This window comes from Lepisosteus platostomus, chromosome 13, assembly GCF_059453375.1.
Source record: "Lepisosteus platostomus isolate fLepPlt1 chromosome 13, fLepPlt1.hap1, whole genome shotgun sequence".
Lineage (NCBI taxonomy): Eukaryota > Metazoa > Chordata > Actinopteri > Semionotiformes > Lepisosteidae > Lepisosteus > Lepisosteus platostomus.
This window is the reverse complement of record NC_142623.1, coordinates 41357600-41385281: the sequence shown is the minus strand read 5'-3', so window position 1 is coordinate 41385281 and position 27682 is coordinate 41357600. Positions and strand designations below refer to the sequence as shown.

Below are 27682 nucleotides of genomic sequence, written 5' to 3'. Positions count from 1 at the left end.
TTGGCCAAGAGACTGGTTACATCTGTACTAGAACTTCCGCGTTGTAATGTTCCTTCATCAGCAGTGCGTTTACTTTACGAATTAAAAACAAGGTTTACTTTCAGGTTATCTGGGTAGCTACGACAGTGGTCGAGATTAGTTTAGACGTGTGGACACGAGCAGATCCTAAGGAGATACTGAATGAATCGGAACTGCTCGGGAAAGGCGCATTGCAACACACCGGAGAAAGAAAGGACTTACACGTGGGAGGTCCACTTACGCACTCAGACGATCCCAATCTGTAGTCAACAGTTTGAACAGTGATAATTGAGGGGGTGGAGACCTGTGACGAAGCTGAATAAAACGACACACGGTTTAGAGTTGTAGAATATTTTAGCAGTCGAGAGGTCTGACTTTGACTCATTACTTCCACCATGCAGACGACTACTCGCCTTTTCGTGTTCCTTGCGGCTGCTTTCTGCTTGGCCGGTGAGTTGATATGTAAATGTGAGCCCATTGGAGCTAATCGCAAGGATATTGACGGCTTTCCTGGCTCTGGGATCTCACAATCTTCTTTCTAATCCCGCTTCAGACCCAGCTACGGGTTATCTCGAAAGCGGTTATTTGCGTTTCTGATGGTTTGTATTTTAACGAGCCTCTTGAACAGCGGGTAGGTGACGACTGAGTGCCCCTTTTTTTTCGCCATCTGTCCGGGATCAGTAAACTTGTACGTCTGCTGGACCTTTGGAAATTGGTGCTTCAATTCTCTTAAATTAAGGAGAACAGCAGCTGTTCTAGTGCCTATTGCTCAGGCTTAGCAGGCTAAATAAAAGCAGTTTTATCCAATTCGGTAGCCCCTAGCTGTTAATGTGGTTTGTACCAGACTCTCTCAAAACTAAAAGCTCTCGATCGTGGTTGCTTTGATTTACATTGTGTATTTATATTTCCGAAATGCTGTAACACGGTAGTACAGCTACTCGGCGTGACAGCGCAATTACTGTTAAGTTGTGCGATTGCATTACAAGTGTTGCTTGTACGCCTGTCTTGAATAAAGCTTGTTCTGAGAGGTTTCTCAAATGTGACGTCCTGTTTTAATGTGAGCAGGGTCTTCAAAATTTCACGTAGTACTAGGGGAAGTATTTCGAATAGAAAAACGAATTAAAATGTTCTGTTACCGAGCGGTGGATCCTTGTAATGCTCGTGTTTTGATTTGTTTTTGTTTTTTTTTAATTTTGTAGGTCTGGTAAGAGGAGCCTCCATTCCCAGTGGAGGAACACCAGTAAGATTATTTTTTTTCCAACCCCCCGCTTGTTAAAATTCAGTGCGATAAATGAGTTCGGTGACCCACAACCTTAGCTCTTCCTCTCCACAGCCCGATTGTAGCCAGTACATGATTCCTGCGTGCCCCCGCAACTTTGATCCGGTCTGTGGTACCAACGGAGTCGTGTATGGAAACGAGTGCATGCTCTGCGCGGACAACATGTGAGTACAGTATATCCGTGCCATCTATTTAGTATAAACTTTATTTTCGTCATCTGCACTCTGTACAAAGCGCTGGCACAGTGACACGCAGTTGCTTGCTCTTGTCTGTCGTATGAAACGTTTATGGGGACAGGTGAAGATTCAGCGCGGAATGAAAGGTCCTGCACCTGAAGAAGGTTTCCACAGTCAAAACTTTCTTTTCCTTACCTTTCAGTGCGGAATGAACCTCTTACCTGTCCCTTTTGCGCTTATAGTTCTCTCGGGGAAATCCCGTCTAACCCTTTTATCGAAGTCTAGTCACTGGCCTGAAACACACAGGGTGCATCTCGCACGCACGGGCTTCCGGGATAGCTTCGTTATTGGTGTTACAACTGAGCAAAGCTCATCCTTGTCACTATCCTGGTTCAAATTGGAGTTGAAGAAAATGGAGAGCTGTTTTTGCTGCTAATCTCGGCCTCCTAACCGCTTTGCTTTACTTGCACGTTGGATACAGTTGGGTATAAAATGGCTTCTTTTTTTTTTTTTTAATTGAAGTGCTTGATGCAGTGTGAGCTCATCAGACTGCCTGGTCCAGCAGCCTTGAATACCACTGCTGCTGTGTGCTTTGGATGATTTGCGCTGACGTTCAGAGCTTAGCAGGGTTACATTCTTCTAACCTATAATCACTTCCAAGTCCAGTTTTTAATATGTGCGTCTTCCCAACCCGAGGTGCACCTTCTCCCTGCAAATGCAAGAAGCCTGTCTTCCTCCTACTCTGTCATTCTGCTCACAAGAACAAGACTGTTTTGCTTCAGCCAGAGAAGGATCTATAACTCTGTCAGCAGTCAAACCTGGGAAGGAGTATCCTGGGACAAGGCTGCAGTAGAGCTAGGAGACGGTTAAATTTAGCCTGGATTTAATCGCCTCGTTTGTTGGGCTGGAAGTGAACGTAGGCGATGACTAAATTGATCTTTCATCAGCTGAAGCTGGCAAGAATACATTCCTGTGCAACGTCGGAGTGGTAGGATTGTGTTGCAATTCCAATCTTGTTTTGGGCAATGATTGTTGCCATTTTATCATGAAAATGCTTGTTTTCACTTTGCCGAAACAATACGCATCGTATTAATGCTCACTTTGATGGCTGTAGTGCACATGGACTCGATTAATGAAGTCTTTTTCTTTTCCTAGGGAGAAGAACACAAACTTCTTGATCGGCAAAAGGGGAGAGTGCTGAGAGCCGTCTGCACTGCAAATATCCATCGTTTAAACCATGTATAGAAAACATTAATCTTTTATCTACTTTGCTAAATAAAAAATGAGTTTTTGAAAGTTTTAATATACCATTTATCAAAGAAGTGAAGTTGTCTTGTGAGTTTTTAATGCTCGTCTCCCTCCCTGAATAAAGACTTCACTGTGTGCAGGCTTTAGTAAAACAATTTAACCTCCTGGTACCTTCTGTCCTTGCCATACCTGGCATAGTTCCCCAAAGGTGTAAGAAGGAAATAAAATCCTTTAGACAAGTCTTAAACTATCACAGCTGAATGTACGGAATGTGCACGCTTCAGAACATGAAAGCTTATGTTCGGTGCCGCAGAGTTCAGGTGTTTTTGGACACGTCTCTTAAAGATGTCTAAGACTAGTATGGGCAGGCCTCCGTAGTGAATATCGACTGTCGGGTGGTCCAATTTCCTCTCGCTTTCCGATTAGTCCTGCTGTCTGAGGTAGTTGGCATCTGGAAAATTGTACCTGTGTCTGTACCCTGCTTCTGTTGCAGAGTGCAGGGGGCTGTGACCCTTCCCAGGAATGAGCATTTTTCCTTTCCTGGATTGGAGTGTATGCTGTCTTGAATACAAGAGCAGGCTTTGTACAGTGTTAAGAACTAAAGTAAAGTCTTGCAAGTACTCTAGACTGAAAGAAAGTCTTCTGGGAATTTTGAATCTGCTGTCATGCCCCATGCAGAAACTTATGGAGCTTTTTTCCCCCCTATACTATAATTTCTAAAAAAAGACGTGGTAGAAGAAGCCCACAACGCAGCACGGACAACCGTGCACCTTTTATCGCCACTCTTTCACTGTGTTGAAAAGAGTAGAAGGTGCCTGGACAAGTCCTGAATTCCTCTGCAGGCCAACTAGCTGTGATTTTTATCGTTTCTTTAACATCTTTCACTTTTACAATCTTTCATTCCTGTGTGTTTTCAGAAACGCAACATTCTACCAGAGCTGCAGAAAAAGTAGTGTGACCTGTTTTAATGATTATTGACCAGGTAGCACTAGTGTCTTGGGTGCAGGGTTTAGTGAAACAATTTAACCTAACCCTAATGAAATGCTTTGAAAGGCTGGTCATGAGGCACGTGAACACAATGGTACATGAGAGCTTAGGCCCCCCTCCAGTTTGCATACCGGCGTAACGGGACCACTGACAATGCTATTTCCCTGGCTCATTTGTATGATAAAGACACATGTCAGAGTGCTATTCATTGATTACAGCTCCACCTTCAACACTATAGTTCCATCCAGACTGGTCAGAAGCTTAATGATCAGCACCTCTCTCTGAAGCTGGATTGTGCATTTCCAGCTTTCCTGCTGTCTCCCATGCTGACTGTGAATATAGGTGCCCCTCAGGGCTGTGTGCTAAGCCCCCTGCGGTTCTCCTTATTTACCCATGATTGTGGGGCCAGGCAACTCCAACTTCATGTACAAATATTCCGATGTCATCATTGCCTGATTCACCAGTGATGATGAGACAGCCTACAGGGATGAGCTCAGGAACCTGGTGCCGTGGCGCCCTGACAACAATCTCTCCCTCAACGGCAGCAAAACCAAAGAGTTGTGAATTTTAGAAAGCAGGGTGGGGACCACACCCCTATTCACATTAATGGGGTGGCTGTAGAGATGGCCAGAGGCCAAGTTCCACAGCCGAAACATTGTTTCCTTTCTTCTCTTTTCACTATGGAATGAACCTCTACTTGTTTTTGAAGTTGTATGTTGTTTAACTTGCTGCTGCTGCTGTTCTGTGTTCATGTTTTGGCGTTTCCATAATGACTTTGTATCGGGGCATACAGCACATGCAAATAAGCATTTCATTGCACTTGCGCATATGACAAATTGAAATGAACTATAATTTAACTTGTTGTAATAATTTTGAAGTAAATGCATATTCCTCTGTACACTTGGTTCTGTAGGCAAATCATTAAGCTCCAATGCAATGTTGCATGCCTGTTTCTAAAATGTGTACACTATGGGGGAATTGCTTTCTAAATCATGTCAAGTATTTTTATATGAATGTCACTTATGACACTAAAATCAGTTTCGTCTTGAATGGCAGTTTATAGCCTCTAAAACAAATTGGTGGAAAATGCTTGGTTATGTCCACTGCAGTGATTCTGCAGCTGTAGGAGTATAAAATAACTTTGTTGATCCAGAAGGAGATGTGAACAGCATAAAAAACAAGGTTAGTGTTCTGATTTAGATGTATTGAAAGTGTGGTCCTTTTTAGGAAATAGGACCACTTTGAAGTCTTGGTCTGCCTAGATGTTTGCCCATCCAGGAATGTTAAAAAAAACCCTTTGCCAGGACATAATTAATCTAATACAGTCTGGCTGCAACTGGTCCTCTAGAGATGATAGTAGCCTTCAGAGAAGAAAAACAGAACACGGCAGTTTTCCTTTTCCCCTGAAAGATAATTTGTTTTAACGGCCTTAAAAACATGTGGAAGACTGGGTACTTCGATTTCAGAAAAGAAACGTGCTGCGTGCTGTGTGGATGAGGGGATAGTTCCAGATTGGACTCGGGTGCTTGGTGCTTCTGGGCATTCTGCTCCATTTCTCTTCATGGGAACCTTCAGCCTTCACATGCCTACTGCTAAACACAAGCCCCAAGCCCTTGCAGAGGAATATTAGCCCAAAGTGAAAAGTATTGCATGTAGGCAGGTTTCAGAATTCTGATTATACCTCTGATGTCAAAATCCTGTCCCTGCCTCTCCTCTGGCTGTTTTGGCCTCTGGATCAAAAATGCCATTGTTCAGCCCAAACACTGAGTGTGCATTAGAGGAAAAAAAACTCCAAGCCAGAGCAATGTACTTTTGTTTTCCTTTTCCAACTTGAAACAACCAGAATGCTGCGCTCGGTAATGCTGAAGCTGGACTAAGGAAAATGAAGTAGCCACCTCTGTAGTGTGTGTGAGTGAAAACATGCCCTGGGTTAGAGCCCATTGTCGGGCGCACAGCACGAGCAGCAGCTGAGCTAGTATGTTTCATGACTGATAGCCGAGGGGCAGCTTTTGGGTCAACAATGCTACACTGATGTGTTGCTTTAAGCAGGCTTTCCATTTGTAAATCTGGCAATTTAGTGTCGAGGTACAACTTTAGGATCTGTAGTCTGGCACGCCTGTAATGCCAGTGCCTGCTGTAGTATTTCTCCATTCTCTTTTCTTCACAATGTTGCTGTACATTTTTCATTTTTAAAAGAAAGGGATGCAGAAAATGGTCAAACTCTGGACTTGATGCATTTATTCTACTTTCACATTTTATTCTAGCCGTTAATAATGACTTCTGAGCATCTGACTAAAAATAATTTGTGTTCTCAATTTCTTTCAGAACATATGGACATCACAAGAGAGGCAAGGACAGGTTCCGTTGCAGTAGTGTTTTGAAACTCACCAGTAGATGCTAACACCAAATCGTGGTTGTGTATGAACCACAACAGTCATTGAGAAACTTTGTCACGTTAAACCACCAGGCAACACGTTAACAAATGTGTTTGGTTGGGTTGATCTGTGCCTAGGAATGGTATTTGTTCTTTTCAAAGAAAAGAATCCCCCCCACCAAAAAAGAAAGTGCACCACAGATATTTACACAAGTGTAAAAATCAAACGGCAGGTTTTGTCAGTTGTAATGCAAGTTGATTTTTTTTGTAAAGTTCTACAAAAACCCGTCTCATTCACAAGGTGGAGGAGCTTTTGGTTCAAAGACCCACTGAATAGTAACATCCCGCGACTATACAGCGACAGAGAAAACAGGCTTGCTCTGAACCCAGCCCACAGAAAACCAGTTTCCTATGCAAACGACAGTCAAAATACTTCAATCACAAAAAAAGCAAACTAGTATTTTACAAAAATTGCATGACAGTTAGCAAACACTACACCACATCACTGAGGTGAAATTACAAAAAAATGCACAATATATATTGTCCATCTATACAAGTAGTAAATAAGAAATAGGTATATTTCTTTATCTCACACCAAAATATAAACTGAGCAGTGGTTCCACACAATTAATAAAATATGTTTAAATTCAAGATTTGTATACATTTCTTACAATTCTTACAATTGAAAGTGTAGATATGTCAGAAAAACTTTATTATATTTTTTATAATAAAAAGACTATTTAAATATTTGGTGCTATTAATAAATTAAAAAGACTAATTCCATCATGGAAATTTTGAACTGGGGGAAAAAGAAACCACTGACCCCATTTTATGAAAAAGGGACAGAAACTGTCTGCCTGTACTGAAACACAAAGCAGTTTTTTTCTAGAGATAAATGCCTCAGCTTTTTTACACAATTTCTTATTTTGGGTCAGCCAATAGAAAACTGGATAAATTAATGTAGTGAAAAGAACAGTGCAATTCATTACAAGCTCAATGTAATTTCAGAGTCACGCAGAGCACTGGAAATCAGAATACTCACTGTATGCAAATTGTATCTGAAATTACTGTGATATAATAGCATGACTGATTAAAAACAGCATGAGTGCTCAATATCTGTTCTTTACATTTCAGGAATCTTCATCAGATATAATTATATCATTGAATCATTGTGTTGGTTGTTTGGTCCAAGCAGTTACAGTGGGCTCAAGGACGGTGATGAAAATTAACTATGGCGAGACTGACCTCTGGTGGACATCTTATGAATACATTTACTTCTGTTGTAAGACTTGAGGTTTTTTATACTAATCTGAGTATTGGTTTTGCTTTATCTGAATCTGAGCATGTTATGAACACAACAGGCATTACATTCAGCCACATATACATATATAGATATATAGTTGCTTTAAACTCTGCTCACGAAAGCATGTTCACATGCCCTGATCTGCTTTGGTTTTCAACTTTCATTAATTGGGATGAGAAAGAACTTCTGTTCAGTCCTGAGCCAGTGGGTCTAAACCAGCCCTCTCAAGATTATTATCATACAGCCTGTAGTTAGATGTTAATTCTTCTTACTTGTGAATAAGGGTTTTCTTTGGAGGTTCTGTCAAATACATGGAATTAAAAAGGCTGCCTTTCATAAGCATTGGGTTTTAGGAGGAGTAACCTCCTTTTTGATATGCGTTGTGATATCTTTATGCATTGGAGTTGGAACTGATTTGAAGCTGCATTTTCTGCTTAGTTATATCTACAGCTTTGGAGGTGGAACTGATGTTAAGCTGCATTTCCTTCTTAATTATATCTACAGCTATTTTTATATATATATATACAATTAAAATAAAAAAGAATTGAGGAGAAAACCTGTTATACAGTATCTGCAGGAAATAGTGCAAAAGCTTCACCCGATAAGGCACCTCGAAAATTACTGGTCTCCTTCCTATCAAGGAAACAAATAGGCACAGACAGATACTGTAGGTCTGCCGCTGTCACTGGCAGAGCCTGACAGTGGGCAGGCTGGATTTGTGTTTGAATACGTCCCCACTGTGCTCAGCGTCTCTGGCTTGTCTCTTCAGTACGAGTGGGGATACCTGCTGAAGTAGCTCAAGCAGCATGGTCTGGTGTCACAGTTTCGTTTTTTAAACCTAAACACTCTAAACCTCTTACTCGTAAATGTTCTTTACCGTCAGTCAGAAAGGACGCACGACAAAAATGTTCCACCTTGCTCAAACTCGAAAAATAGTTTCATTTCATGTTGCACTCAGTGCGCAAGACTCTGAAGCGTGCAGTTCGTATGGCTTGCTGGCGTGAAACACACCCACCACCAGCTCAGAGACCTCAGGTAGCAGAAGGTAATCGCTTTTAAACAGAACCCAAAGAAATCCCACAGCAAAAGGTAGGATTCCAGCACTAAGAATAAAACAGAAGACCCTGCAGCTTTTTTCTTCTGACATGATGAGTCTTGTTAAATGAAGTATGTCCAAAATACAATTACAATCACCTGAGGACTTTTTTCAGCACAGCTGTGAGCGTTAGGGTACATTTCCAGGAGTTAATTTGCTTTAATAAATTTTAAATTAATCTGACTCATTCCTGAACCTTACCCTTGGTTTGAAACAATGAAGCATGGTGTAGTTTTACAAACTGTAAAGAGAATCTGAGAATTATATAAAAAATTATTTGGGACGTGGTTAATTATCCACTACCTGATAACATTTTGGAAGTAAAACAAATTCCGAGTCGGAGGATTCTAGTTCAAGATGTCGCTGGTGTGTTGCTTGAGTTTCTCAAAAGTAGTTATTTATATTTCTAATTCTTGTAGTGTGAAAAGTATTTTTCCAAACAAAGAAACAGCTTTTGTGTGTGCACGCATGCTATCCTAGAACCACGTTCTATGAAAAATTTAAAGGTTTTCTGATCTGTTTCCTAAAACTTCACTTGAATAGGTTCTGAATGTTCTGAATTCTTCGACAGTGCCCTTATCAGTACTGCACACGAACGTTAGAGCAACATTAGGTTCCATAGGTATATTTAGTACAGGAGCAGAAGAGGCATCTCACCACTTCAGCTAGTTGTTACATTAAACAGGTGCACATTTACATCTCAGTACTGGAAGCAAGAGTACATGCCTTAAAAAGGGAGGCTGAGAAAGTCTGTGTTGCTTAAAGGAATAGAACGTAAGAGCAGACTGCTCTGCTCTCAGACAGGCCATCTAGCTAGTTTTTTAATTAGAAGCTCATCGATCCCAGGATCCCATCCAGCTGTTTCCTAAAAGACCCAAGGCTCTAAAATAGCTTAACAGCTCCTAGCTCCACACTCCCACAGCTCTTAAAGACGTGAAGGGTAGTGAAGATGCGAAATCTCTACTCAATCCAGAACTGAATCTGGAATGCTTCTGTTCTTATTAACCTAAATGTGCTTTGGGGTACTTATAAAGTTCCCGGGAAAGCTGTTTTTAATCACCCCAAATTACCAACGCTACAGTACAATGAGAGACTAGAAATGTTCTGTTCTTAAAACAAAAACAGAGAGATTGAATTTTCTGTCAAAAGGCTGGGCTCAAGGGATTATACTGTATCTTCAGAAGTACCAGAGGACGGTCTTCTGCATTGGTAGAAGTTTTTTTTCCCATCTTAGCTCTTACAAAAGCCTTTTTTTCCTCCATTCCTTCTCCATTCTACCCACTAACTCTTCATTACACAATTTTGATGTAATGGCGTGATAGCACTCTAACGCCCAGACATCGAATTAACTTCAGTTCTTTTTCGAACTAGTCATGATGTAATTGCTATGACGGGTATTCGCAGGCTTAAAAAAAACACTTTTTACCATTTACTTGAATTACATTTATGTGAATGTGATTCACAGGCTGCCTTCCAGGCTGAGGAACTGCACTTGAATTTGGCTTTTCCTTGTCAGGTGTTTCTAGATGGGCTCTTCATTACTGTCAGAGGATACTGTATGTCATCCACGCAGAAGGCAATACAGAAAATAACACACTGAAAAATACTTCATGTATTATTGTGCACGTAATTTTGTCTCTCATATGATATGCGGCAGATAACCCTGGAGGGCTTAAAATACCAATTCCACTGCTGAAGACTGCAAATTAACCAAGTACCAATACCTCTAAGCACCTGCTGCTTATATTCATCATACAGCATATTGAACATGATTGTCATATTCTCTCCTGGAAAACACCACGAAGACTACATGCTTTTATATCTTCCGGTCAAAGGCACTAGAAACTCACTCGCTCTCACCGAGCTGCTGCCAAGAGCCTCACCGACAGCCCGCCCCTGTTCAGTATCTTCTCCCTACCCGTCCACAGCAACGAGGAGACGGAGGGACCCCTGGAAATTTCTACGGGCTCTGAGTGGGACATTTCCTGGGTTATCCACTAAAACGCAGGGTGGACAAAGCAGACGAGAGACAGGAGGGCAGTCCTAGTTCCAGATGAGACGGGGCTGTGCACCAGGAATCCTCACAGGGCCACTGTCCCGCCCCGTCACGGCCTGTAGATCTTAATCACGTCCTTAATGGTCCGCCGACAGATGGGGCAGCAGGAGTTGCTCTGCTTCTTCAGCTTCAGTCCGCAGTCGTTGCACAGGCACATGTGGCCGCAGGTGTAGATGACCGTGTCCACCTCCTGGTCGAAGCACACCGTGCACTCGGCGTTCTTGCTGGTGGGCGGCGCCACCTCTGGGGGGAACACTGGGGAGACCGGGGGGCTCAGGGGGGAGCTGGGGGCCGTCACTGGGGGAAGACAAGCAGCAGGGAGATCGTGATTACTCATCGGGCGCACAGAAGCCACCAGGTCTGACTGCGGCGAGCTTCCTGGCTCTTCAGGACCTGGGCTTCCTTCTGGGGGATTTCAAGTTCACAATGAGCCTGTTCGACTGCCAGGCTGCTGGAGGAGGGATAGAATATTTATACAGATACACACATATGTGGAGTTATTCAAGTGTACACATCTGTAATCCAGAAAATGAGAAGGCAGCTTCAGTGAGGACTGGAAATGGTTCATGCTGAGTTTGCAAGATATTATCCAGCCGTCCATTTTCTAGCTGCTTCATCCAATTCGGGATCATGGGGGAGCTGGAGCCTATCCCAGCAAGCATCAGGCACAAGGCAGGGTACACCTCGGACGGGACGCCAGTCCATCACATGGCAGATACACACACACTCACAACTCACAATTTTCCCAGAAACCATTGGGGCACAGCAAGCGCTGGGAAGACAGGGAGCGCTGGGAGACGGGGAGCGCTGGGAGACGGGGAGCGCTGGGAGGACAGGCAGACAGCACGGCTCACCTAGAGAAGACTCCGAGGCAGAGGAGGAGCGGTTGACACTGAAGGCCAGGTCGGAGTCGCTGTCGTCAGTGCTGCCCGCCGGGGAGTTGGAGAGGGAGGCAGGTGGGAGACTGGAGTGGAGCGTCCCTGCCGAGGAGAGAGACGCTCGGAGACGTCAGAGACCTCGCGCGTCACGGAACCAAAGAATCTGCATTTGTCATGAGGAAACGAGTCTTATTCTCGGCTCGTGGAATGGTAAACGTACCGAACTGGAGTTTCCGTGGATAATGATTATTTTAATTCACGTATTGAGCTTGTGTATTTGTGCGCATCTAGGCACGCCGTGGACAGAAAGACTATTCTTTTCAGTAGTCCGCCACTGTAAAACACGTCACTGGAGAATTGTAACGATGCATTACTATAATCGCCACAAAAATGGGTCAAACAGCCTCCTCTCATTTGTATCCTTTTCGTATGATCTTAAGTTATTTTTACATTGACCAACAATAAGTCTGAATGACAGAAAAGAAGCAGGCATATGTCATTAAAAAATCACATGTTTCTTTAAATAGATGCCCCACAAAAGCCCAGCGTGTACTAGTGAACACTTACTGCATTATAGGGGATGTTAGAAAATAACACTGCAAGAAGTGCAGCTGGATGTTTACGAACATAAAATAAAAATGACAGATGTGCCTCATGGGAAAATTGTGCAAATAATGTGACCTGCTGGTATCTGCACTTTGTTTTTCAGTTGAGAATATACAGTATCTTAAAGTTGTGTAGGCAGAGTTAGACGAAAGCCTGCAATTACACGAAAGGGGTTATAAAAGAATGAGAGCTGATGAATACTAGACCCTGATTTTTTTTTTTGATTGGCAGAAGAGAAGAGAAATATATACAGTATTCATTTCAAACGTACTGGCACCTCTTGTCTAAATTCAACTAACTCACAAAGAATCTTTACCACTGCTTGACAAGATGAGTCCGCGCCCATTACTAACACGGGCTGTTGTTGCCTTGGGGAGAGTTGCCTCAGAAAAGAGTGACCAGAATAATATTTGTTTCTCTTTTTGCCGCGTAGTGGAACTGAGTATCTCTAGTCTCAAGCAATGGTGGCTACAAGGGGATTTGATTTAAACTGCAATTTCTAAAAGGCAGTGAGAAGTTCACTGTGATTACCCTGAGCTCAGCACTGAAACGAGCACAGAGGGTCGCGAGAAGGTACATAGGTTTAGGCTGGAAACAGGAGGCTACAGTTCTTGGTTCTCCCCTTCAGCCAGTACTGGTGGGGAAGCTTCTAGCCTCTCCGTTTCAAAAGCAAAGCTGAAAAGCTGAAACGTTGCAGATTTCCGCACACTGATTTCTTTTTCTTTCTCTGTTGTAAAGGCTTAAAAGACACATACGGGGCAGCAGTGCGGTTCAGAGAGGGGCCGGATGCCAGCGTGACTGGTTTGGTAACGGTTAGTGTACTGTTCTGACATGTCACACACCTGAAATAAACGGCACTCTCCACTGGCTTTGCTTCAAGTTCTATTTAAACCCCTACAAGGCCAGCTGCCGTTCTATTTGTCATGTTACTTAACAAAAAAACGGCCGAGCTGTCTGCGGAGGTCACTGGCTAGCCCTGCCTCTGGAGAGGAAGGGCAGTGGAGAGCAGGGAGACATGCAAGACCGTTCGCCGTTCCCCAGGGGACCAGACGGGCCCCCACGGTGGGCCCCTGCGACCGGCGCCCCTCCTCCGGCCAGTCCGCGCCGGGACCGTCAAGCTGAGCCACCAGGGCGCTACCCGGGACAGGGCGAAGAACGGTTCGCCACTTCCGGCCAAGCCAGGTGAATATGTGTGAAACGGACCAACCGACGCGCACACACACACACACGAGCACAAACACGGAAAGAGCCGATATCAAATCGTCTTTCGGTCTCTGCCGGACCTACGTACCAAGAATCCTGAGGTGGCTGACGGCTCCTTGGAGGCCGAAGAAAACCCACAGGACCTGGGACGAGTCCACGCAGAGAAGCCTCCCCCGGGACGCTCCGTTCAGGCCGTGGTGCACCTCCCCGCTGGGCAAGAGGGTAACGCTGAGGACGTCGCCCGGGCTGGGCATGGGCAAGCCCCGGTATACCACCCAGTACTCCTTCCTGTCCACCAGACACTCGGGGTCGGCGGGCAGCTCGCCGGCCCGCAGGGTCCCAGGGTTACAGGAGGTCATCCCGAACAGGAGCGCCCCGAAATAGGACTGTCCGTGGGGGCCCACTTCCACAAACAAGGTCTCCCCCACGTGGAGGGGCCGGTCGGTGAAGACCAGAGTCCGGGTGCTGTCCAGGACGTGGGCGCAGGCGGCGGCGCGGTCCGGCGAGAGGCCGACGTCGGACCCGCGCACCGGGTGGAAGCGCAGGTCGGAGTCCAGGGCCGCGCCGAGGCCCCGCAGCAGGCGGCCCGCGGGCGAGGACGAGGACAGGGCCGGGGGGGAGCAGCAGCAGGCGGGGGGCTGGCCGCAGTGGCCCAGCTGCAGGGTGGCGATCTTGGCGGCCGCCACCTGGTTGGTCTCCAGCTGGTTGTTGCTGTAGTTGGCAGAGTCGTGGCTGCTCTGCGGGAGGTAGCTGCTCAGCCGGGCTGTGCAGAGACGGCTCGCGCCCACGCTGTCTGCGACAGTGCTCTCTGAGGGGGACAAGCGCGAGAAAGCAGGGCGTTTCAGCCGCGTGCTTCATCTGCAGGAATGAGCGTCAGATGAAGCACGCTGCATCTGCACGGGGCGACAGGCGGAGATCAAGAAAGGCAGCAGATTGTGAGGCAGGTGGGCGACCTCACACTGTCAGACCTCACAGGGTATTTAGATGCTGTAAAATATGAACTATTCTAATGCCGTAATTCAAAGTCACAGATCTTTCTATGTGCTCAGTAATACACAAACACAGCTGCATTTATTTTATTCCCTGGTCAAATTTGTTATCGCATCCAAAGTGATCCATTACTGGACCCCAGTCCATAAACGTCTTGTAGGGACCTCTTGGAATGACCAATCCAATATTATGCACAGTTAAGAATTTGGACACTCAGATATTCCCCAAAGTTTAGCATGCTCGAAGAACTCTGACTGACTGCTGAGACTAAAATCCTGGTGGACTGATGATTTTTAATAAAGCCCACAGCTCAGTCCTCAACAGAGTCGAGTCCGAACAGTCCTTGAGACTGGCCGCTATCTCAAAGATCTACTGGTACAGGAGGCAGGCTGACGTTTATCTGGACTTTGTGGGTTCCAACTTCTACTCTGTGCTGGAAATGTTCATTTTAAGACGAAAGACAACTCATGACCGACTCAGCTCCTAACCACAACCTTGTTCGAACCTGTTTGGTTTTTTTTTACCACGATATTTCACACATTCACAACACATGCAAATTCAAAACCTTTTCTCTGCTCCTCCCGCCTAATTACAGCGGAGGATTAGCAATGCTAGAAACATTTTGTTTTTGAACAAGGCGAATAAAAACATCCAATAGAGGGGCTGCCCTGGGTGGCTTTAGTCACTGGAAGCACTTTAGGGAGATGTTGTGATTTTACAGCAGTGCAGGAACAGTTAAAGATCTGCAGCCAACATTACCAAACATGGTCAGCACTCCTGACAGACGGAGGATAAACAGAACTGCAGAGACCCAGAATAGGGCCCCCTGTCTCTATTTCCCAAGTTGGAAAGTTATCAGTACAATTTGTGTGGCTAGTGCCACAGTGTCTTAATCCTTTGAGTGCCTATAGCTCTGATTTATGGCTCAGCGATACAGTCAGCAAGACAGCAAGCATATAACCTCTTTTACCTTCTGTGGAACCATAATCTGCTTCAGTGTCTAATCGGGGCTCCCTCTGAAACAGCACTGTAATAAAGTCACGCAGTGGTGGCCCTCACCAATCCATTCTGATGGATCTCAATGGGCTCAGAGGCTCAACTGCTTGAACAATTACTACCGCCCAACTTAAATACAAGTCACGGGTTTTTCTATGTCGTCAGCGATATAGAAAAACGGCTGCATTCATTTTATTCCCTGGTTGAACTGGTAGACAATCTCAACAAAAAGAGATCCGGTACTGGACCCCGATCCATAACTGTCTTGTGGGGACCTCTGGGAGCGACAAACCAATATGATGCACAGGTAAGAACTGCAGCCCCGAAGCTGGGCGCCAGTGGAGGAGCAGCTCACCGAGCAGCGTGACCTCCTGGGTGATGCCGTAGACGTCGACGATGGCCCACAGGGGCTCCCCCACGCTGAGCCCGCAGTGGAAGAGGACGGCCTCGCCCTCGTTGACGCTGTAGAAGACGCGGCCGTGCCGGTCGGCCCAGAAGGCCAGCACGGTGTCCCTCAGCGCCAGGCGCTCGGGCAGGGCCTTGGCCCAGTAGCCCGGGCGGGTCACCAGGTCCGGGCAGGCGTACTTGGGGATGTCGGCGAGGCCCAGCTCGCCGGGGTCCGCGCTGGTGAAGCCGAAGCGCAGCGCGCCGCTCCAGCAGCTGTTGACCTCGGAGAGCCGCAGGCGCACCTTCTCGTAGAGCCGCACGGGCCGCTGGCTGAAGGTGATGCCGTTGCAGAAGCTGCTCTTGCGCGTGGCCCGGCGCAGCTGGGGGTCCAGGCGGATGTTCCGGCCCTTGGCGTGCGGGTGGAAGCGGGGCGCCTCGGTGCCCGGGCCGGGAGGGGGCGCCGAGGCCCGGCGCTCCGCCGTGCTGCTGGGCAGGGTGTAGTACGGCCTGCTGGCCACCGGGCGGGGCTGCAGGCTTGCGTCTGTCATGAAAAAAAACGGCAGCTCAGACCGTCACTGTATACAAGAAACCTCAGGTGTGAAATACATGGAAATTGACGGCCTTGTGAAAACTCTTTGTTTTCATTTTCTTTATTCGCTAGTTAATTCCACGTAGCTTTCTCTTGAACTGTATACGATCATCCTGCGCCCCACCTCACAATCCAACTCTGGTCTCGTCGACACGCTATGGGGGACAGGGCCTTCTCCTGTTATGCCCCAAAGCTCTGAAACTCTCTGCCCAAGTATATCAGAGAGTTGCCTTCCCTAAACCTTCCCTCCTAAACCTTCTTCTTTAGAAGAGCCTTTACTGAACTGGTTCTGTTCTTTACCCCTCTGCTCCTGCTGTATTCAGTACCCCCATCTGCCGTCTCCTCTCACTGTGCATATCTGCTCACTCTCATTGTGCATATCTTGTGGATTTTGTTTTTACTGTCACTGTTGTCATTCTGTAAAGCGCTCTGAAAAGCCACCTTTAAAGGCGCTGTATAAAATCTCTAGGCCTTATTTAATTGAATCCCAACGACCTGTGCTTTCTGTCACCTGACACAGCCCGGTGGCTCCTCAGAACGCAAGCTGGCACAAACAATAAACTGAAATAGTGCGGTGTGTTATAGGTAGGATCTCTTTTAAAAAAAATCCTGTCTGGTGATTATGCAAGATGGAACCTTCAAGAAACACCAATGCATTTCAAGATTCAAGGGTCGAGATTCAAGTTGTGCAATACCTTATTGCCAGCTCTGCTAAGCTGATAGGAATTTCCCTGAGTGCAACCTAATAAAAACAACAAAAACAACACATCTTACACTTATACTGACCACATTATTAAATCAGTCAGTTTAAGGCTCAAAGTTGAAAAAAACGTTCGATTCCATTTATATTTAAACTTTCTCCCATACGATGCCTGCATCCATGGCGATCTACGTGCTGATCTGTGTGAAGGCCTCTAGGCAGGAGCTGTTTCAGAACTGAACAGGACTACAATGGAAACTTTGAAGCCTCCTCCCCGAGGGGAGAAGTTTTGTGTAAATGATCTTCTGTCAGGAGACCTCATGCACATATTTATTACAAATTGAAGATTTTATCTACTTGGCCTGTGGCTGTGACCTCTGGCCTATTTGTTAGATGTTTTTCTGAGATCCAGTGAGCGAGCACATTCTTCCTCCCATGGCCCAAGTGAAGGAAGCATGTACAGTAGTTAACTCGGGTTTGAACGCTACGGGTTGCATATCTCTGCTCAAATCATTGCTTTGCCTGATAGATGTTCATGTCAGAATACATGGGAATGTCTGAAGATCAGCAGCAAGGTCCATTAGCTGCTGCTCGAGTGCTTGAGGAGACAGCAATCAGCCGTGATTGAGCTCTGACGATCAGACTTGTTATACAGTATATTTGTAAACTAGTTACATAAGCAGCAAACATTCCTTGAGGCTAAATACCCAGTAAATGGCAGGCACTGCTTCAACATAGTGTTTTAAATGCGGTGGGAGGCTGGAAATGACACACAAATCAGGCAAATCTAAAATCAAATCTGAATTCAACAAACACTCCCCAATGGCCACAAAGAACTGCAATTTGATTTTGAAGTACAGCTTTCAGAGTAAAACGCAGCAAAACATACATATCATTTAAATTTCAAGACTTTCATGGCTAGGCTTAAAACTGATAACAGATGACATTTATGTTTTCTACAGCCTTGTGCGTGATTGCAAGAGAGCACGCATTTTAAAATGAAATGACTCCTACAGAAAAGTGTAGTTCGCAGTGGGGAGCACTAGAGGTCGCCAGAACACAGAAACAAAAAACTTCTGATTCAAAGCTTCCACACCCTCCGGTACTTTGTGGAGCCAAATTAGCACATAGATGCGAGATGTGATTTGCTTGAATTACCAATAGTAAGTTTAACTTATTTACAAGGAACAGCGCACAGCTCTTATGCTGCATCAGAATGATCGAAAAAGCACATTTATATGCAAAGCACAAAGATATAAAAGATAAATCTTATGATCAATAAAAAATTGGTAAAGTACCCCAAATAATGACATGATATATTTATAAATATACAAAAAAGATTGTGTTACATTAGAATTTGATTACTTATCAAGATCAATGTAATGATCAAGAGCCAATTATTACAAGATTGAATTTGAAAATTAGATGATTGTCTAATGCTAGATAGTATTGTCTCCCAGATGCCAGAAGCTTTAATTGAAAGTGTTAACTTCAAATTCAGAGGCTCTATAGATCTAAGATCTAAGATCTGGGAATACAGAAACGATTTATTACAGAAACAGTCAGTGCTATAACACATTTCAAAGGAGGAGGACTAAGATTTGTTCATAATTCACGAAACCAGAAGGCATTTGCACAGTGGCGCAGTGGTTAGCATTGTGGCCCGCAGCACTGGGGTCCTAGGTTCGATTCCTGGGATGCTGTCTGCGTGGAGTTTGCATGTTCTCCCCAAGTTTGTGTGGAGCTCCTTCTGGTGGTTTGGTTTCCTCCTACAGTCAGAAGACATGCTAGTCGGTTAATAGGCTTCTGGGAAAACTGGTCAAGGTGTGAGTGTGAGTGCCCTGCACTGGACTGGCGTCCCACCCAGGGTGTATCCTGCCTTGCACCCAATGCTTCCTGGGACAGGCTCCGTGCTACATGACCCTGAACTGGACGTGTGCTTATTGAAACCGAAGTGATGTTTCTCAGTTCAGATGTGCACTCTTGTGGGAAGAATTAAAGTCTTCTGCTAAAGCTGAGCCGCAGTGTATAGGAATGGGATCCCAATCACAACGCATGTACTACTATCCTTAAATAGTGTGGGGTTTCGAAGATCTTTTATACACCCGAAGAAAGACAAATCATTTAAACCAACTTTTTTGATTCCCCAAGATTATGTGTGCATTTAATCATGAGGTTTCGTGGAATTGCACAGACAATGACTCAAACTGCCAGCCCTGAGTGGCATGCTTTTCCTATGAGCTGACTGCTCAGTACTTGCGCAGTCCAGACATGACAAGTACAGTATTTATTTCCTTATTAAAAACTTTCTGAGGCTTGAAGTTCACTATTTCAACATCAGGGGGCACTGACACACTATAGATGCTTTTGACATATACATACCTATACATTTATATTCAAACCTAATCCAATAGTTAAAATGTTTATGCAAACACACCTTTACTTAATAAACATATTTTACAAGAGCCTACTTTACTTTTCCTGTGGGTTTAGGCACAGTCAGCTTTAGAAAACTATATAGCGTTACAGAGTTCAAAATAAAATATTTGTTGGTCCGACTCTGTGGGCCTAGGATTAATGTCTCATCTGAGGCAGTGTACTGTGCATCCTACAACAGTCTCCCTGTCAGAATACCGGAGGACTGGCTTGGAAATTGCAGTACAGATGGAAGAGCACCTCCTACTGGTCTGCCAACGCCATTTTTCCCTGGAGGCCTCCCATCCCGGTACTGACCAGGACTAACATATGTATGAAACTACTGCAGCTGAAAATCAACTTTACGTTACATATAAGCGGAGAACAAGTAAATGATTTGAAATCACTGAAACAGCTTGAGTGGTGGCTGGCTTCTTTCTGTCCTTGGCCTGGTTTCCAATAGTTACTAGCTAGGAATTCAGTGCTTGCACTTTTTTTACATGGCTACAGAAAAAAAAAAAGCGTGAATCATCATCTGTGAAAAAGATCCGAAATGGGTGCATTCAGAAAGGACAGCTGCACTCACACACCTACGTGAAGCTTTAAATCTGAACTAAGCAACGATGACGTCGGTGGCGCCCTCGCCCAACTATTCCAGTGACACAGTGTGCGGCAACGCAGGAACTCCTCATTGCAGTACAAAATGTCACTCAATTTAACAAATGAAATGCTTTTACAATGATTTCAGACCACTCTGAACATACTGTAACGCTGGCTCCGATCAAACCAATGTTGTTCATGGGTGATTTCTGACACCTTCATTGCGCATTCCAGCTCTTAGGTAGATGACCTCAACAGAGCCCATCATCTCGGATGTCCGTGTGCGTCTTGCCTTTGTTTGCCTGTCTGTCTCAATTCAAGGAAAAAAATGATACAACTGCACTTGGCAGTGTGATGAAATCATTCTCTTCAATGCCCGTTTGGAAATACCCCCCCTATAGACAAGCATGAATAATACCTGTAAACGGGCAGAACTGACTGTGACCCTGAGTATTATCATGAGTGTTGGGAACTCTGTTAACCCTAAATTATTCGGGAACTTTGTTTGGGTGTGCTGGGGCAAAAAGAGCTACTGTATGGGCGTTGGCAGCAACTGAAGGATTTGACCAACAGGCCTGCAGATCGATTCGGTCCCGGGTGTCTGTTCACTGAAAGAAACAAATCTAAGCACTCATGAGGAAAAGCAGTGTACAAGGTGTCCCTGACAGTATAGGTGTCACGCCCTCTGTAGCCAGAGGGCGCTCCTTCTCTGTCCTGTCCCTAGTTTCCGGTCTGCTGTCCTTCCTGTCCCTCTCTTTCCCTTGGGCTATATATTTCCGGGTCTTGCACTCTGTCCTCGCTCAGCATTGATGTTCGGATGTCCTGAGACCCGCCTAGCACCAGGGCGCCCCACGTCCGCTCCCTGAGGGCATAGGTTTCTATATGGCATTCCTGAACTCTTTGCACTTATGAGCCCGGGCCTTTTTCCCGTCTCGCCGCTACGCATTTGGGTCTTTTTCTGCTCTCCTGCTCCCCACGGTTAGTCCCTTTGGACGTCCGTGACAATGGGTCCCTTTTATCTTGTGAGCAATGCTAGCATTCACCCACTGTGCACTGTGAGGCAGGGATCACCTCTCTCATTTTCTCAATTCTCTGGAATGCATATCACCCCTCTCATCAAAGGGGAGGGTTCTTTATGTCTGTAGTCTGTCAGGCAAAAGTAATAAGTAGCAAAATACAGTTAAAATGTTTGTTTCATAAACAAGCACAGGCACTGTTGAAAGCTGCTTCCATGACCAACTTAGGAAAACCAAATGCGACAGATACTGCAGCCTTGACTGTGAGCCAGACTCGGAATGATGAGGTCTCCTTATCTCCAACAATCTTGTTTTAGTGACAATGACAGGACCAAAGAGAAATTATTTGACAAATTAGGGTCAGACAAAGATTCCTTAGTCCTCTTTACAGCCGTTCACAAATGGGTGTTAGTGAATTTAGCATGTAACCATAAGAAAGGTTACAAACAACAGGAGGATTTTCAGCCATTCGAGCCAAAATTAAGATCTAAGGATCTCATCAAGAAGCCAGGGTACTGGGTTCAACCACACGGCTGGGCAGCTTGCTCCTGGCTCCAATAACCCTTAGTTTAAAGACCTGCTCCCTTTTAAGCTTTCAATGTGCTTCCACATAGTCTGCACTGGAGTCCTCTGGCTCCTGTTTGACTCTTCATTCTGAGAAGGTTCACTGTGGTGCCTTTGTTGATGCCCTGACTTGGGCCAGTTCCCCTCTTAATCCTCTCTGTTCAAGACTGAAAGGTTTCAGCAGAAAACTCCAACATTCCTTGTTGCTCTTCTCTGGATGGATTCCACAGAAGCAATATCCTGTCTAAACTGGGATGACTGCAAATGATACTTCAATATTCTAAATGAGGCCATACTAGTTAAAATAAATGCTTTGATAAATGCTTAATTCTTTTAACTATATATTCTAACATTTTGCCATTTTGCTTTCTTGAATTGTCTAAAAGATGTAAATGATGTGTAAACATAAACACCTAAGTCTTTTCATAAACAGCCTCTTCCCAGTTTGTGTTTTTACTTTTTTTTACCTTCTCGCAACACACTGCGCTTATCTACTGTTTTGATTAAACATCAAAATCCTTGATTCGGAGGTATTTCAGAAAATCTGGAAAGATAATGATGGGTCCTGCATATCCTGAGAAAGGGGATATTTCTGGAGCTAGCAATGAAAAAGAAACATCGGTCCACCCATTTTCTAACTGCTTCTTCCATTAGAGGGTCGCATAGGAGCCAGATCCTATCCTGGCAAGAAATATGCGCAATACACCCTGGACAAGACAAGTCCATCACAGGACTCACACCAGGGCCAGTTTTCCTGGAGCCAAGTCATCTGCAAATATGTCTTTGGACTGTCAGAAGAGACTCATGCAAACACAAAGGAGAACATTCAAACTCCACACAGACAGCACCACAGGTCCAGAATTCAAAACATGGCCCTAGCATTGCAAGGAAGAGATACTAACCACTGTGCAACTGTGCCACCCTGAAAGAGGAACATTATTTTTTTTGAGTTCGTGGGAAAATATTTCTAGACTGTTTGAAACACTGTGTTGTGAGAATGGGGTTTAAGATAAAAAAATAATCATTTTTAATAAAAGAGTGATCGATCTGATATCAATTGGCTATAAAAGAAACTGTAATATGTTGCTAATATTCTTCAGAAACAATCAGTAACACCCAGATAGAAATTTCACAGCCAAATATCAGGGGTTTAGACCTAAAGTTCCTAAATTCTTAGAGCTGCCCGTTTCATGTAGGGTGTATAAGGGGGAACCTCCATATTAACACCAGGTCAAAATGTTCTGATTAATAGTACGATAATTATAATAATTCTCTCTGATGCACTCCTATAAGGACAACCACCATAAGAAAGGCGATAAAATGTTCTCATGGAGAAGCACATGATCTCAGGTAGGATCATCATTTGTGACTGACTGCCCCCACACATGCACACATGAGTTTCTGTTCATAAGAAATAATAATCATTTGGGTTCATCTTACAATTTCTTCTAAATTTAATGTCCATTAAAAAGACAGAAAGTTATAACGGGGAGTCATAATCTTGGGGTGAAATATTTCCTTATCTTGGGAGCCGGGAGCCCTGGAAGTTCTCAGCGTCCCAGACCCCGGAAGAGGACCTCCTCTCTTAGACAAAGACTGGAGGAAAATCTCTTCCAGACTGTACTGTGTGAAAAAAACATAACTGCCTTGAACGCCAATGAATCCAGGCTCACTCACCACAAAACTTGTGATAGGAGTGTCCAGAATCTGAATTTATCCTTTTTACTCCACTAGCCATAATTACACTAGTTCAGTAAAGCCTCTTTCATAGGATTTCATAGGATGTATTCATTTCTAAGCTGCTACAATGCCCCAGCCCCAATTAATGCATCACTGCGGAGTGAAAAAATCCCACCTCCATCTGAAGGGCTTTGCTGTCACCCCGATTTCACTGGACCAGGGCAGGAAGAGTGCTCTCGATTTCAGTATGGGACAAAGCATTTTTTCAGAACTTTATTGACCTACAAGCTTGCTGGCAGGGATGGTGAAGAGCACTGGCAAAATTTCCATTTTTTCCCCCCTAACCCTGAATTTGTTTGCAGATATGCTCGAGTTAGGATGGCATCAACAGAGTGCTGGCTGAGCGGTTTTAATCTGGGAGACAAAAAAAAAACAAATCAGACAGTAATACATCAGCTCCCACAGGACCTCAGATTTTCCACCCATGCACTCAGAAGCTGTACACAGATTTCCTTTCCCACAGTGACTACTGTAGATCCCCCTGATGAACAGCAGCCTGTGTCCGCAAGAGACTTAGCCTGTAACCTTCCATTTACAGTCCAAGCTCACTTTCCCACATAGGCCTTAACCTTTTCCCGTTCTCCCATCCTCTCCTCCCTCTTCCCAGCTCCCCAGAACAGCTCCTGCAGATCCCTGGAGAGCACTGCAGTCTAAATATTGTTCAACAAACATCCATAAAAAGACACATTTGCACAGCGCAGAGAGTGACTTAGCCCCGAAGAAATGAAACGACATCCGTAAGTCCCGGCCATCTGTTGTAACCTCTCTCAGCCCCAGCTCCCAAGATCAGCTCGCGCCACAGTTCACCGATCTCCCAGCGCGATCTCTACTGCTGCCCTCATCTCTCACTCCTTGGACGGCATTTGTGTCTTACCATCATGCACCATTTTGTTTCTGTTCTGCGAGGCCTGCTGGTGGCCGCAGAAAAGAATATTCCGATTGCACAATTAAAAAAAAATCTGTATGGGAAATCCTAAGAGGAATGCTGTACAGCCTGCTATAGAGTTGGAACTTCCAGCAAAAAACCCATGTCTTTCATCAAGGAGAAAATTGTTGAGCAAGTTCCTCAAAAATGTTTTCACATGTTATGGTATGCTTCCTGTATGCCTGCAAGAGTAATGTTTAAAGGCATAAGACGCACTAAAATAACCAATTTCCTCTCCTTATGACACTGTCACATGCTCTCATTCAATACCGAAGGTTAACAATGATTATCATGTTTCTTTCATTTGACATTTTGTTCCAGCTCAACGCCTTCCGCAAAAAACGACAATATTTAAAAATCTCCTATAAAAGAATACAGTAAACAGTATGATCGCCACAAGGCACACACATGTGACAATCCTCATGTGTCAATAAAAGTAGACAGTTGGTCTTCGGAGTGTGGAAGTAAAACGGGGCATCCAGAGAAAACCACACACTCATGGAGAGCACATGCAAACTCTACACAGAAAGAGCCTCAGTCCAAAACTGAGCGCAGCACCCAAGAACTATGAGGCCAAAGTGCTAAACCCAAAGAGGCTCTTTAAATAACGCTACACAAACCCGAGGCTATTTACTTGGACCAATTGCAAACACAAGCTAAAGCTTAGCTAAAGTTAAACTTGAATAATTAAGCCAAGCCAAAACAGGGAACTGCCACTGTTAATCTATTAAATTAAAACAAACACTGGAAGGCTTTGCTGACCTTGAGCTTACCACTAGTTTAGACTGGTAAAAGAAAATGTTTGAGCTGACGTGTTTGTACCAGAGGAGATGTGCTTTGTCTACAACCGGAGTGGGCAGTTCAGGTCTTTGAGAATTGTTCAGCATTGCGGGTCTTTATTCCAGCTCAGTTCTTCATGACCTAAATCAGCTCATTACTGATTTCATTTCAGTGCTGCAGTAGGTCCAAACAGACCAACCCTTCAGCTGGGCTTTCCAGTCATGAGCACCTGTGTGGTACCGCTAAGCTAAACCCCCAAACGTATTTCCATATCTCTCAGCTCAGACAAATGCTTTTTTTACTCAGCAAAACTGTCCTGAGCTCCGTTGGGATGATTTTAATGGCAACGGGCCAAATATGATTTTCTAAGTGGAGAAGAATTTTATTAGAAAGCTGAGTTCATAACCATTAGAGACTGTGGCAAGAAGTTTTTTCCACTCTGATAAAGACCAGATGTACATAATAACACCTGCCCCCTTCAAAAGCTCTGCCATAAAAACCATTAATGTTGTTTTATTTATATCAGATGTGAACTTTGATTTCAAAACGTGGGATTTCTTCAAAACCCTCTAGACCAGAATTCAGGAAACCGGGAGACAATGATTTTGCTCTGTCAGGTCAGCTTGAGAGAGTGAGATCCATAGAAATCCAGAGCCGTTTCCGTCTGGAGTTTAGTTACTGTTCCCAGTGTCCTAGGGACATTTATTCAGCTCCCCACACAATTCTAAAAAGTAGCTTCTATCCCTAAGGGGTTTTGATATCCAGTAGTTAGCACACTGCTAGGATAACCCAGCAGACTTGCTCTTCACTAAAAGATGAATTATTTTAACCCGCAGTCCCCCAAGATTGTGTTTCTTACCTTAAATAAGCAGCACCACCAGACCAGAGAATTACATCTGTAAGGCACAGTCTTGCACGACCCTTGAGATCTAGTGTCTTTCAGCTTGGTTACCAGTTAAAATGTTTCCATTTCTATGCAGTTTCAAACTGCGTGAATCGCTCACAGAAAACACAAGCACACAAAATACACGCACATTATCACGTCTTAAAAACCAGTCTGCTAATGAGAGAACAAGGGAAATAACCGAGATGCTGGACATCTGCAGCGTAGCTCCTTTGCAATAATGCATATGTATCCGTTTAATTTGCCGACCATAGGAGGTAAACAGAGATCTAGACAGAGAGAAAGGATGAAATGATACACATTTCTACAATGTTTCGAAAGCCTTCACATTAATTGTGGCTCAGCTGATGATAGTAACAAATCAGCTGACAACAGAAATAGGGAGCTGGGACCCAAAATATCCCACACTTAAGCCTCTTAAAAAAACATACAGCACACTGGGCTGCCCTTCACAAGGCTAACTGATCCCTGCACAGAGGAAGTTCCCTTCTTCAGATATACTAAAGATAGCGCCCTGCCTCCCTCACACGCTGACTTTGTGAGCGTATCGGTTTCCACAGACAGTGGGGCCAGCACCAGGACAGTACAGCCTGTGCAGGAAATTAAGCTCCAGACATAGGAGAGTGCAGGAAAAATATCTGGACACAGAAAGCAGGGCATCTCCTATTTACCCACTCTGACGGGCCTTCCGGTTGAAATGAATGATGTCCTTCTGAAATAGCCTGCTAATAAACACTGTGACACCTTGCCAAGCACAACGGCCAGCATACTCAAACACATCCTTATCTAGGTTTTATGCAGGACCTGAGCCAGACAGTGATGCAGAGCACTGATATTAATACTACAGGAATGGACGAAAACCTGGTCAATTCTGCTGCTTACAGACGTGCTCAGTCTTAAAAAGCATAGCTCTCTATAGGAAAGAATGCTTTTGGTATTAACATGGCTTCACTTAAGGGCAGAAAGAGAATTTGGTTTGTTTTTAATTCCACTCAAGGCACATGCAGAAGGCCCGCACTGTGCAAACTAGTCAGAGTACAGTATGTAAAAGGCGTTACAAGCATCTGCGTCCTTTTACACAGGGTGTGATAACACTGAATCCGAGTAAAAGCCCTCACTCAGGGGCACCGCTGCAGGGCCCTAACTAGGATTCTAACCCATCAAATATTTAGGTACAAGTCCAGCATCATAACAACCGCTCCACACTACTCCCCCATTAGGGCTCATCCCACAAAGCTCTGTGTGCACTTGTATGCGTCTGCATGGTTGGGGAAGGGCTGCTTTATTAAAGGGGCCTGGTCGTGTCCCGATTAAGAGATTACTAGACTTGGGGAGTGAAGGACAGGCAGCAAGAGAAACACTGGCTTTTGAATCCAGAAACCCGGCTGCCTGGAGACCCCAGTGGAACCAAATTATGGAAAACAAAAACAAGAAGGGATTCTCCAGACTGCCTCAAGTCTTTCAGAAACACCCCTCCCCCTTGTTGTGCTAATGCAAACAACATAATGCACAGCACATTCAGCAATTAAAAAGAGAAATAATAGGATGCTAATGATGGCTAGTTCTGCTCTTCTTCTCAGTAAGATCCCCGATAGCCTGCAGCAGGATCACAGCTCTTTGCAAAAACCGTGAGCTCTGCTGATGTTGTTCCACCTGTGAACCGTGGAAAGGCTTCCCCTGATCCAAATATAGCTCAGCCTGCTCTAGAGCTGTATCACACAAGCAGGCAGTGATCTCGATACATCTCTCCAGTGCCTGGCTGTAGCCAAATGAGAGAACGTATTCCCAGCACAGGAGGCTCAGAAAGCGTGTCTTTGTTATTCTACTAACTGGTCTAACACACACTGAACAA

The 27682-nt window shown here is 44.7% G+C and overlaps 2 protein-coding genes and 1 long non-coding RNA gene across 5 annotated transcripts in view; 1 reads left to right on the top strand and 2 right to left on the bottom strand.

The window, feature by feature from the left end:
• Positions 1–309: 309 nt before the first annotated feature.
• LOC148650644 (trypsin inhibitor ClTI-1-like) lies at positions 310–2795 on the top strand. The gene is made up of 4 exons (XM_088604668.1): positions 310–468; positions 1218–1258; positions 1352–1461; positions 2629–2795. Exons 1-4 carry the CDS (start codon positions 414–416, stop codon positions 2672–2674), a joined length of 252 nt encoding a protein of 83 aa, XP_088460794.1. The 5' UTR covers positions 310–413; the 3' UTR covers positions 2675–2795.
• Positions 1384–2295, bottom strand: LOC148650645 (uncharacterized). The gene is made up of 2 exons (XR_015926175.1): positions 1831–2295; positions 1384–1786 (listed from the first exon to the last, which is right to left on the bottom strand). It is a non-coding gene; the product is annotated as an uncharacterized LOC148650645 (long non-coding RNA).
• A 3128-nt stretch (positions 2796–5923) lies between the features above and the next one.
• Positions 5924–27682, bottom strand: part of neurl1b (neuralized E3 ubiquitin protein ligase 1B) — an 87423-nt gene continuing 65664 nt past the window's right edge. For 2 of the 3 annotated variants that reach the window (XM_088604665.1, XM_088604666.1), the window contains exons 2-5: positions 15566–16138; positions 13313–14032; positions 11392–11517; positions 5924–10834 (exon numbers count right to left, since the gene is read on the bottom strand). In XM_088604665.1, the coding sequence (XP_088460791.1) occupies positions 10587–10834; positions 11392–11517; positions 13313–14032; positions 15566–16138 (1667 nt within the window). In that variant the 3' untranslated portion in view covers positions 5924–10586. Of the gene's footprint in view, positions 10835–11391; positions 11518–13312; positions 14033–15565; positions 16139–24095; positions 24231–27682 lie in introns of those variants that run through there. The other variant, XM_088604667.1, reaches the window with a different exon arrangement.